General features: G+C 37.0%; 1 protein-coding gene across 3 annotated transcripts in view; it reads right to left on the minus strand.

The window, feature by feature from the left end:
• CTNNA3 (catenin alpha 3) overlaps positions 1-13,220 on the minus strand; it is a 1,797,739-nt gene that overhangs the window by 547,229 nt on the left and 1,237,290 nt on the right. For all 3 annotated transcript variants that reach the window (XM_032312382.1, XM_032312379.1, XM_032312381.1), the window contains exon 11: positions 12,453-12,609. In XM_032312382.1, coding sequence (XP_032168273.1) covers positions 12,453-12,609 — 157 coding nt within the window. The remainder of the gene's footprint in view (positions 1-12,452; positions 12,610-13,220) is intronic.

A 13,220-nucleotide genomic window follows, 5' to 3' on the forward strand; every position in this document is an offset into this window, starting at 1 on the left:
CCCAAAGCAACAGAATACACATTCTTCTCTAGTGCACATGGAACATACTCCAGAATAGATCACATCCTCGGTCCTAAATCAGGACTCAACCGGTATCAAAAGATTGGGATCATTCCCTGCATATTTTCAGACCACAATGCTCTAAAGCTAGAACTCAACCACAAAAGGAAGTTTGGAAAGAACCCAAATACATGGAGACTAAACAGCATCCTTCTAAAGAATGAATGGGTCAACCGGGAAATTAAAGAAGAATTGAAAAAAATCATGGAAACAAATGATAATGAAAATACAACGGTTCAAAATCTGTGGGACACAACAAAGGCAGTCCTGAGAGGAAAATATATAGCGGTACAAGCCTTTCTCAAGAAACAAGAAAGGTCTCAGGTACACAACCTAACCCTACACCTAAAGGAGCTGGAGAAAGAACAAGAAAGAAACCCTAAGCCCAGCAGGAGAAGAGAAATCATAAAGATCAGAGCAGAAATCAATGAAATAGAAACCAAAAAAACAATAGAACAAATCAACGAAACTAGGAGCTGGTTCTTTGAAAGAATTAATAAAATTGATAACCCCCTGGCCCGACTTATCAAAAAGAAAAGAGAAAGGACCCAAATAAATAAAATCATGAATGAAAGAGGAGAGATCACAACTAACACCAAAGAAATACAAACTATTATAAGAACATACTATGAGCAACTCTATGCCAATAATTTTGACAATCTGGAAGAAATGGATGCATTCCTAGAAACATATAAACTACCACAACTGAACCAGGAAGAAATAGAAAGCCTGAACAGACCCATAACCAGTAAGGAGATTGAAACAGTCATTAAAAATCTCCAAACAAACAAAAGCCCAGGGCCAGACGGCTTCCCAGGGGAATTCTACCAAACATTTAAAGAAGAACTAATTCCTATTCTCCTGAAACTGTTCCAAAAAATAGAAATGGAAGGAAAACTTCCAAACTCATTTTATGAGGCCAGCATCACCTTGATCCCCAAACCAGACAAGGATCCCATCAAAAAAGAGAGCTATAGACCAATATCCTTGATGAACACAGATGCGAAAATACTCAACAAAATACTAGCCAATAGGATTCAACAGTACATTAAAAGGATTATTCACCACGACCAAGTGGGATTTATTCCAGGGCTGCAAGGTTGGTTCAACATCCGCAAATCAGTCAATGTGATACAACATATCAATAAAAGAAAGAACAAGAACCATATGATAGGGCGCCTGGGTGGCTCAGTGGGTTAAGCCGCTGCCTTCAGCTCAGGTCATGATCTCAGGGTCCTGGGATCGAGTCCCGCATCGGGCTCTCTGCTCAGCAGGGAGCCTGCTTCCCTCTCTCTCTCTCTCTGCCTGCCTCTCCATCTACTTGTGATTTCTCTCTGTCAAATAAATAAATAAAAAATCTTTAAAAAAAAAAAAAAAAAAAAAAGAACCATATGATACTCTCAATAGATGCTGAAAAAGCATTTGACAAAGTACAGCATCCCTTCCTGATCAAAACTCTTCAAAGTGTAGGGATAGAGGGCACATACCTCAATATCATCAAAGCCATCTATGAAAAACCCACCGCAAATATCATTCTCAATGGAGAAAAACTGAAAGCTTTTCCGCTAAGGTCAGGAACACGGCAGGGATGTCCATTATCACCACTGCTATTCAACATAGTACTAGAGGTCCTAGCCTCAGCAATCAGACAACAAAAGGAAATTAAAGGCATCCAAATTGGCAAAGAAGAAGTCAAATTATCACTCTTCGCAGATGATATGATACTATATGTGGAAAACCCAAAAGACTCCACTCCAAAACTGCTAGAACTTATACAGGAATTCAGTAAAGTGTCAGGATATAAAATCAATGCACAGAAATCAGTTGCATTTCTCTACACCAACAGCAAGACAGAAGAAAGAGAAATTAAGGAGTCCATCCCATTTACAATTGCACCCAAAACCATAAGATACCTAGGAATAAACCTAACCAAAGAGACACAGAATCTATACTCAGAAAACTATAAAGTACTCATGAAAGAAATTGAGGAAGACACAAAGAAATGGAAAAATGTTCCATGCTCCTGGATTGGAAGAATAAATATTGTGAAAATGTCTATGCTACCTAAAGCAATCTACACATTTAATGCAATTCCTATCAAAGTACCATCCATCTTTTTCAAAGAAATGGAACAAATAATGCTAAAATTTATATGGAACCAGAAAAGACCTCGAATAGCCAAAGGGATATTGAAAAAGAAAGCCAACGTTGGTGGCATCACAATTCCGGACTTCAAGCTCTATTACAAAGCTGTCGTCATCAAGACAGCATGGTACTGGCACAAAAACAGACACATAGATCAATGGAACAGAATAGAGAGCCCAGAAATAGACCCTCAACTCTTTGGTCAACTCATCTTCGACAAAGGAGGAAAGAATGTCCAATGGCAAAAAGACAGCCTCTTCAATAAATGGTGCTGGGAAAATTGGACAGCCACATGCAGAAAAATGAAATTGGACCATTTCCTTACACCACACACAAAAATAGACTCAAAATGGATGAAGGACCTCAATGTGTGAAAGGAATCCATTAAAATCCTTGAGGAGAACACAGGCAGCAACCTCTTTGACCTCAACCGCAGCAACATCTTCCTAGGAACAACGCAAAAGGCAAGGGAAGCAAGGGCAAAAATGAACTATTGGGATTTCATCAAGATCAAAAGCTTTTGCACAGCAAAGGAAACAGTTAACAAAATCAAAAGACAACTGACAGAATGGGAGAAGATATTTGCAAATGACATATCAGATAAAGGACTAGTGTCCAGAATCTATAAAGAACTTAGCAAACTCAACACACAAAGAACAAATAATCCAATCAAGAAATGGGCAGAGGACATGAACAGACATTTCTGCAAAGAAGACATCCAGATGGCCAACAGACACATGAAAAAGTGCTCCATATCACTCGGCATCAGGGAAATACAAATCAAAACCACAATGAGATATCACCTCACACCAGTCAGAATGGCTAAAATCAACAAGTCAGGAAATGACAGATGCTGGCGAGGATGCGGAGAAAGGGGAACCCTCCTACACTGTTGGTGGGAATGCAAGCTGGTGCAGCCACTCTGGAAAACAGCACGGAGGTTCCTCAAAATGTTGAAAATAGAACTGCCCTATGACCCAGCAATTGCACTATTGGGTATTTACCCTAAGGATACAAACGTAGTGATCCAAAGGGGCACATGCACCCGAATGTTTATAGCAGCAATGTCCACAATAGCCAAACTATGGAAAGAACCTAGATGTCCATCAACAGATGAATGGATCAAGAAGATGTGGTATATATACACAATGGAATACTATGCAGCCATCAAAAGAAATGAAATCTTGCCATTTGCGACAACATGGATGGAACTAGAGCGTATCATGCTTAGCGAAATAAGTCAAGCAGAGAAAGACAACTATCATATGATCTCCTTGATATGAGGAAGTGGTGATGCAACATGGGGGCTTAAGTGGGTAGGAGAAGAATAAAGGAAACAAGATGGGATTGGGAGGGAGACAAACCATAAGTGACTTTTAATCTCACAAACAAACGGAGGATTGCTGGGGGGAGGGGGTTTGGGAGAAGGGGGTGGGATTATGGACATTGGGGAGGGTATGTGCTTTGGTGAGTGCTGTGAAGTGTGTAAACCTGGTGATTCACAGACCTGTACCCCTGGGGATAGAGTATTATGCCTCCATCAGAAAGGATGAATACCCAACTTTTGTAGCAACATGGACGGGACTGGAAGAGATTATGCTGAGTGAAATAAGTCAAGCAGAGAGAGTCAATTATCATATGGTTTCACTTATTTGTGGAGCATAACAAATAGCATGGAGGACATGGGGACTTAGAGTGGAGAAGGGAGTTGGGGGAAATTGGAAGGGGAGGTGAACCATGAGAGACTATGGACTCTGAAAAACAATCTGAGGGTTTTGAAGGGACGGGGGGTGGGAGGTTGGGGTACCAGGTGGTGGGTATTATAGAGGGCACGGATTGCATGGAGCACGGGGTGTGGTGCAAAAATAATGAATACTGTTATGCTGGAAATAAATAAAAAAAAAAAATGACAGTAAAAAAAAAAATAAAAAAAAAATAGAAATTCATATGAATAAGCATTTTATAAAAAATCATATCTCATTCCAGTCTTTTTTTAAAAAAAGGAAAAAAATCTATTTTTTTAATTTTTTAAAGATTTTATTTTTCAGATGAGAGGCAAGATGGCAGAGGAGTGGTGGACTGAAATGACATCAGGTCGCAGGATTTCAGCTGGTTACCAAACCATTCTGAACACCTACAGACTCAACAGGAGAATGAAGAAAAGAACAGTAATTCTAGGGACAGAAAAATCAACCACTTTCTAAAAGATAAGATGTGTGGAGAAGTGTATCTGAAGTGATAGGAAGATAGACTGCAGGGGGAGGGGCTGACTCCCGGCAAATGGTGAAGCAGCAGAGCACAAAATTAGATCTTTTAGAAGTCTGCTCCACTGAGGCATATTATTCCAAAAGCTAAGCAAGGGTGGAGCCCTTGCAGGGACAGTGTGGTCTCAGGACCCGTGGGGTCACTGAAAGATCGAGGGTGTCTGAGTGTGGCAGAGCTCCTAGGTATCAGAGTGGGAAAGCTGACTACAGAGAGCCAAGGAGGGAGTGCTCAGCTCGGGGTTACCTTAAACTGTGATGAGTGGCACAGCCAGACTACTTCTTTTTGAATAGGGACCCCAGAAGTGGCAGATCCAGGGAGACTCAACTTCCTCCTCTAGAGGCAGGAATATGCTAGTTTTGGAGACTCCAAATGGAGCTGTACACAAGAGACAGAAACACTCAGTCACAGGCCCAGTAAGCCCAGAGTGTGGCTGGAGACCAGGGAGATGGGAGTGATTGACCACTTTTCTCTGAGACCACACTGAGGAGTGGGGACCTGAGCTCTCAGATCCTCTGAGCCAGAGATTGGGAGGCTGCCATTTTCATTCCCGTCCTCCAGAGCTCTTCAGAAAGCATTCAGGGAACAAAAAACTCCTGAGACCAAACTTAAGCAGATTTCTTAGCCTGGCCCCTGGCAAGCGCAGTGCAATTCTGCCTAGGGCAAAGAGATTTGAGAATCACTATAACAGGCCCCTCCCCCAGAAAATCAGGAAGAACATCCAGCCAAAACCAAGCTCACTGATCAAAGAGAACAGGAAAACGCCAGAGCGAGGGGAAAGCAATGCATGGAATTGATGGCTTTCTTCCAAAAAAACTTTAGTCTTGGAAAGTTAAAAATTTTAAATTTTATTTTCTATCTTACTCTAATTTTTTTTAACATTTTTTCTTTCCTCTTTTAACATTTTTTAACTAGTTTATCTTAACAATACATTTCTAAAAAACTTTTTTCAAACCCTCATTATTAGAGTCATATTTTATCATTCAATGTATTTAACCTTATTTTTTGTATACATATAGGTTTTTTTTTTTTTCCTAAAAAATTTTGGGATACTTCTTTTAATAGATCAAAATATACCTAAATCTAGCACAGGTCTTTGTTCTATTCTCCAACCTGAGCAAATTCTCTCCAATTTCTTTTTCTTTCTTTTCCCAACCAACTTATCTTATTAACTCTTTTTTAGAATTTTTTAAAAATTTTTATATTTACAGTCATATTCCATCCCTTCATTGTGTTTACCCTTATTTTTGTGTGTATAAATATGTATACATATATATACACACATTTTCCTTCCTTTAAAATTTTGGGAGGGACACCTGGGTGGCTCAGTGGGTTAAAGCTTCTACTTTCGGCTCAGGTCATGATCCCAGGGTGCTGGGATCAAGCCCCGAATCCGGCTCTCTACTCAGCAGGGAGCCTGCTTCCCTCTCTCTCTCTGCCTGCCTCTCTGGCTACTTGTGATCTGTCTGTCAAATAAATAAAATCTTTAAAAAAAAATTGGGGAGGTAGTTTCTTCTAAGAGACGAAAGTACTCCCCAAATTAAGTGGGTGGTTCTGTTTTATTCACAAATCTAATACCTGTATTTTCTTTTTCTTTTCTTTTTTAATTTTTTTTGAACTTCTTTTTGCCCTCTTATGTCCCCCCACAATCTGGGTTCTCTTCTGATACACATATTTTTCTGGGGTCTTACCACACTTTTGGTATTTTATTCTCTCTTTCACATATTTTTATCTGGATAAAATTACAAGATAGAAAGACTCAGGATAAAAAAAAGAACAAGAGGCAGTACCAAAGTCTAGGTATCTAATCAATACAGACATTGGTAATATGTCAGATCTAGAGTTTAGAATGATGATTCTCATGGTGCTAGCTGGGCTCCAAAAAGGCATGGAAGATATTAGAGAAACCCTGTCTGGAGAAATAAAAGCCCTTTTTGGGGAAATAAAAGAACTAAAATCTAACCAAGCTAAAATTTAAAAAGCTATTAATGAGGTACAATAAAAAATGGAGGATCTTATTGCTAGGATAAATGAGACAAAAGAGAGTATTAGTGATAAAGAAGACCAAATGATGGAGAATAAAGAAGCTGAGCAAAAGAGAGACAAACGACTACTGGACCATGACGGAAGAATTTGAGAGATAAGTGATACCATAAGATGAAACATTAGAATAATTGGGATTCCAAAAGAAGAAGAAAGAGGGGAGAAGAAGGTATATTGGAGTGAATTATTGCAGAGAATTTCCCTAATATGGCAAAGGGAACAATCATCAAAATCCAGGAGGTGCAGATAATTCACCTCAAAACAAATAAGAATAGGTCCACACCCCATCATCTAATAGTAAAACTTACAAGTCTTAATAACAAAGAGAAAATCCTGAAAGTAGCCCTGGACAAGAAGTCTGTAACATACAATGGTAAAAATTTTAGATTGGCAGCAGACTTATCCACAGAGACCAGGCAGGCCAGAAAGTACTGGCATGATATATTCAGAACACAAAATGGGGAAAACATGCAGCCAAGAATACTGTATCCAGCTAGGCTATCATTGAAAATAGAAGGAGAGATAAAAAGCTTCCAGGACAAACAAAAACTAAAAGAATTTGTAAGCACCAAACCAGCTCTACAGGAAATATTGAAAGGGGTCCTCTAAGCAAAGAGAGAGCCTAAAAGTAGTAGACCAGAAAGGAACAGAGACAATATACAGTAACAGTCACCTTACAGGCAATACAATGGCCCTAAATTGATATCTCTCAATAGTTACCCTGAATATAAATGGGCTAAATACCCCAATCAAAAGACACAGGGTATAAGAATGGATTAAAAAAAAATCAATATGCTGTCTATAAGAAACTCATTTTAGACCAAAAGATACCTCCGATTTAAAAGTGAGTGGGTGGAAAACAATGTACCATGTTAATACACATCAAAAGAAAGCTGGGGTGGCAATCCTTTTATCACATAAATTAGATTTTAAGCCAAGGACTATAATAAAAGATGAGGAAGGACACTATATTATACTCAAAGGGTCTGTCCAACAAGAAGATCTAACATATTAAATATCTATTTCCCAACATGGGAGCAGCCAACTATATAAACCAATTAATAACAAAATCAAAGAAACACATAGATAATAATACAATAATAGTCAGGGACTTTAACATCCCCCTCACTGAAATGGAAAGATCATCCAAGCAAAAGATCAACAAGGAAATAAAGGCCTTAAATGACACCCTGGACCAGATGGACATCACAAATATATTCAGAACATTCCATCCCAAAGCAACAGAATACACATTTTTCTCTACCGCACATGGAACATTCTCTAGAATAGATCACATCCTGGGTCACAATTCAGGTCTCAACCAGTATCAAAAGATTGGGATCATTCCCTGCATATTTTCAGACAATAGTGGTCTGAAGCTAGAACTCAGTCACAAGAGGAAATTTGGAAAGAACCCAAATACATGGAGGCTAAAGAGCATCCTCCTAAAGAATGAATGGGTCAACCAGGAAATTAAAGAAGAATTGAAAAAAATCATGGAAAAAAATAAAAATAAAAACACAAATGTTCAAAATCTATGGGACAAAGCAAAGATAGTCCTGAGAGGAAAATATATAGTGATACAAGCCTTTCTCAAGAAACAAGAAAGGTCTCAAATACACAACCTAACCCTACACCTAAAGGATATGGAGAAAGAACAACAAACAAAGCCTAAACCCAGCAGGAGAAGAGAAATAATAAAGATGAGAACAGAAATCAATGAAATAGAAACCAAAACAACAGTAGAACAAATCAATGAAACTAGGAGCTTGTTCTTTGAAAGAACTGATAAAATTGATAAACCCCTAGCCAGACTTATCAAAAAGAAAAGAGAAAGGACCCAAATAAATAAAATCATGATTGAAAGAGGAGAGATCCCAACCAACACCAAAGAAATACAAACAATTATAAGAACATATTATGAGCAATTATATGCCAGCAAATTTGACAGTCTGGAAGAAATGGATGCATTCCTAGTGACATATAAACTACCACAACTGAACCAGGAAGAAAGAGAAAACCTGAACAGACCTATAACCAGTAAGGAGATTGAAGCAATCATCAAAAATCTCCCAACAAACAAGAACCCAGGGTCAAAACCTTTCCCAGGGGAATCCTACAAACATTTAAAGAAGAATTAATTCCTATTCTCCTGAAAGTGTTCCAAAAAAACAGAAGTGGAAGGAAATCTTCCAAACTCATTTTATGAGGCCAGCATTACCTTGATCCAAAGACCAGAAATAGATCCCATCAAAAAAGAGAATCACAGACCAATATCCTTGAGGAACACAGATGTGAAAATTCTCACCAAAATAATAACCAATAGGATCTAACAGTACATTAAGAGGATTATTCACCATGACCAAGTGGGATTTATTCCAGGGCTTCAAGGTTATTTCAAGATCCACAAATCAATCAATGTGACACAATGCATTAATAAAAGAAAGAACAAGAACCACATGATACTCTCAATAGATGCTGAAAAAGCATTTGACAAGTACAGCATTTTTTCTTGATAAAAACTCTTCAGAGTGTAGGGATAGAGCGCACATACCTCAATATCATCAAAGCCATCTATGAAAAAACCACAGCGAATATCATTTTCAATGGAGAAAAACTGAGAGCTTTTCCACTTAGGTCAGGAACACGGCAGGGATATCCATTTCACCACTGCTATTCAACATAGTACTAGAAGTCCTAGCCTAAGCAATCAGACAACAAAAAGAATTAAAGGCATCCAAATTGGCAAAGAAGAAGTCCAACTGTCACTCTTTGCAGATGATATGATACTTTATGTGGCAAACCCAGAAGACTCCACTCCAAATCTGCTAGAACCTGTAGAGGAGTTCAGTAAAGTGTGAAATATAAAATCAATGCACAGAAGTCAGCTGTATTTCTATACACCAACAACAAGAGAGAAGAAAGAGAAATTAAGGAGTCAATCCCATTTACAATTACACCCAAAACCATAAGATACCTAGGAATAAACCTAACCAAAGAGGTAAAAAATCTGTACTCAGAAAACTATAAAGTACTCAGGAAAGAAATTGAGGAAGACACAAAGAAATGGAAAAATGTTCCATGCTCCTGGATTGGAAGAACAAATATTGTGAAAATGTCTATGCTACCTAAAGCAATCTACATGTTTACTGCAATCCCTATCAAAATACCAACTTTTTTTTTTTCAAAGAAATGGAACAAATAATCCTAAAATTTATATGGAACCAGAAAAGACCTCAAATAGCCAGAGGAATATTGAAAAAGAAAGCCAAAGTTGGTGGCATCACAAGCTCTATTACAATGCTGTCATCATCAATAAAGTATGGTAATGGCACAAAAACAGACACATAGATCAATGGAACAGAATAGAAAGCCCAGAAATAGACCCTCAACCTTATGGTCAACTAATCTTTGACAAAGCAGGAAAGAATGCCCAATGGAAAAAAGACAGTCTCTTCAACAAATGGTGTTGGGAAAACTGGACAGCCACATGCAAATAAAAGAAACTGGACCATTTCCTTACACCACACACGAAAACAGACTCAAAATGGATGAAGGACCTCAATGTGAGAAAGGAATTCATCAAAATCATTGAGGGGAACACAGGCAGCAATCTCTTTGACCTCAGCCACAGCAACTTCTTCCTAGGAACATTGCCAAAGGCAAGGGAAGCAAGGGCAAAAATGAACTATTGGGATTTCATCAAGATCAAAAGCTTTTGCACAGCAAAGGAAACAGTTAACAAAAACAAAAGACAACTGACAGAATGGGAGAAAATATTTGCAAATGACATATCAGATAAAGGGCTAGTATCCAAAATCTATAAAGAACTTACAAAACTCAACACCCAAAAAACAAATAATCAGGAAATGGGCAGATGACATGAACAGACATTTCTGCAAAGAAGACATCCAGAGGGCCAACAGACACATGAAAAGTGTGTTCAATATCATTCGACATCAGGAAATACAAATCAAAACCACAATGAGATACCACCTCATGACAGTCAGAATGACTTAAATTAACCAGTCAGGAAATGACAGATGTTGTAGAGGATGTGGAAAAAGGGGAACCCTCCTACATTGTTGGTGGAAATGTAAGCTGGTTCCACTCTAGAAAACAGCATGAAGGTTCCTCAAAAAGTTTAATATAGAGCTACCCTATGACCCAGCAATCACACTACTGGCTATTTACCCTAAAGATACAAAAGTAGTGATCTGAAAGGGCACATGCACCTGAATGTTTATAGCAGCAATGTCTGCAATAGCCAAACTATGGAAAGAACCTAGATGTGTGTATGTATATGTATATATGTGTGTGTATATATATATATATATATATAATATATATATTATTATATATATATTATATATTATTATATATTATATATTATATATTATATATTATATATATTATATATATATAAAATATATATATATATATGAATACTATGCAGCCATTCAAAGAAACAAAATCTTGCCATTTTCAAAGATGTGATTTGAACTAGAGGGTATTATGCTGAGTGAAATACATCAATCAGAGAAATATAATTATAGTATGATCTCCCTGATATGAGGAATTGAGAGGCAGAGTGGGGAGTTGTGGGGTGAGGGAATAAATAAATGAAACAAGATAGGATTGGGAGAGAGAAAAACCACAAGACACTCTTAATTTCACAAAACAAACTGAGGGTTGCTGGGGAGAGAGGGGTATGGAGAAGATGGTTAGGTTATGGACATTGGGGAGGGTATGTGGTATCGTGAGTGCTGTGAGCGTGTAAGCCTGATGATTAACAGACCTGTACCCCTGGGGCAAATAATACATTATATGTTAATAAAAATAATTTAAAAAAATATTTTGTCTTTGCAAAAGATAATAATAGATTAATCATAGGAAGAGAAATAAAAATAACTAGTAAGCATGCAAAAAAAATATTTTGTTTTTAATTTTGTTTATTTGAAAGAGATGGAGATAGAACATGGATGAGCAGGAGGAGGGGCAGAGAAAAAGGGAGAAGCAGGCTCCCTTCTGAGCAGGGAGCCCAATGAGGGACTCAATTGTAAGACCCTAGGATCATGACCTGAGCTGAAATCAGGCATTTAACCATAGAGCTATCCAGGCACCCTAAAGTTTTTATTTAAATAATCTCTACACCCAGCATGGAACTCAAACTCAAAAACTTGAGATCAAGTTGCATGCTCCTACAACTGAGGCAACCAGTTTCCCCAAAATGTAATTTATTATAATATGAAGCTTAATTTTTAAGAAAATTAAAAAAAAAAGATTTAGAAGTATTTAGTTCTTTGCTGTTATAACAATATAATCAAAACCAGAGTTATGCTTCTGAGAGTAATTTCATAATCCCATGGGATGCTCTTCTATTCTGTGATAAAAGAATCATGTAGGTTTGACATGGAATTTCAAGCCCATCTGTAACTGATGTAGTCAGATGTTTAGACTTATTTGATTATTTAGATCACCAATATTCAAATACATATACTGGAAGCTGAAGTACATATTCTACCTCAAATAAATGAAGAGTTTTCCTGTTGTGTCTATCTATCTAAATTTTCTAGTGCAGAAAAATTCTGTTGGAAAAGAAGTACAGAGAAATCAAAAGATATAAATATAGTAAAGGGGAAATGATTATTTATTCAAAAAGCTAGAAAATGTCTAAGATTTCCAGCTACTATTTTCAATTATGCTTTGTCTATGAATAGGAGTTTATTTTAGAGACACAATGTAAATTATTGAGTTGTAAGGACTGCAAGCTTGAGGCTCATTATCCTAGAGTAGATCACAAATAGCAATACTTTGCTTTTGAGAAAGATGATCATTAACAAGAGTCTCATTATACTGCATACAATTAATTATATTCATAATTATCCTCTTTCAGAAAATTGACAAGATTAAATATATAAATTAAAAGATCAAAAACATACCAGATACAGCAAGGAAGTCATCAATGCTTGTAATGTCATCTACAGCTTCGGTGAGGACATGGATATGATTCTCCCACGTGTGCTTATACATTTCCATGGTTTTTTTGACCACTTGACTTTTGGGTCTTGCCGCCAAAGCAAGTGCAGCATTAATGATCTGCAAAGATGTAGAATGTTCACATAGTGATTTCTTTGGAAATAGTTACAATTATGGAGATAACAGCTATTCTTTAAAATAGAAAATACATATATCTTTAACAACAGGGAAAATGGCAAAAATCCCCTTGTAACTCCCTCTTCACTTTTGGTAAAAATTTAATTTTATTTGTGGCAAAAATTTAATCATTTTTAGAGCTATTTATTGAGTATCAATGCACTAAGAACTACAAGAGCTACAAAGATATTTGGTCTCTGCATGTAAAGAACTTCTTTATTACTCAATGGGAAGGGCAAAACATAATTCAGTTCAGTATGCAATAAATGTCATAACCACAAATAATGGTCAATAGTCTTTAGACAGCAGAAATTTTAAAGAAAGATTTCAAGGAAAAGTAACATGTTAACTAGTCATTTGAATTCACATTGCACAATGTGAATATATGCAAATCACTGGAATAAGAGCTTTGGCTCCCCTGAGGTCTTATAGAATTTTGCGAGTGAATATTCATTATTAATTCACTAATTAATTAATTATTTCATTCATTTTTTCAGACCTCAAATATATTCTGATTTCTTTTCATGTATTAAGCATTGTTTTAGATTCTAAGG

Source organism: Mustela erminea, chromosome 14, assembly GCF_009829155.1.
Source record: "Mustela erminea isolate mMusErm1 chromosome 14, mMusErm1.Pri, whole genome shotgun sequence".
NCBI lineage: Eukaryota > Metazoa > Chordata > Mammalia > Carnivora > Mustelidae > Mustela > Mustela erminea.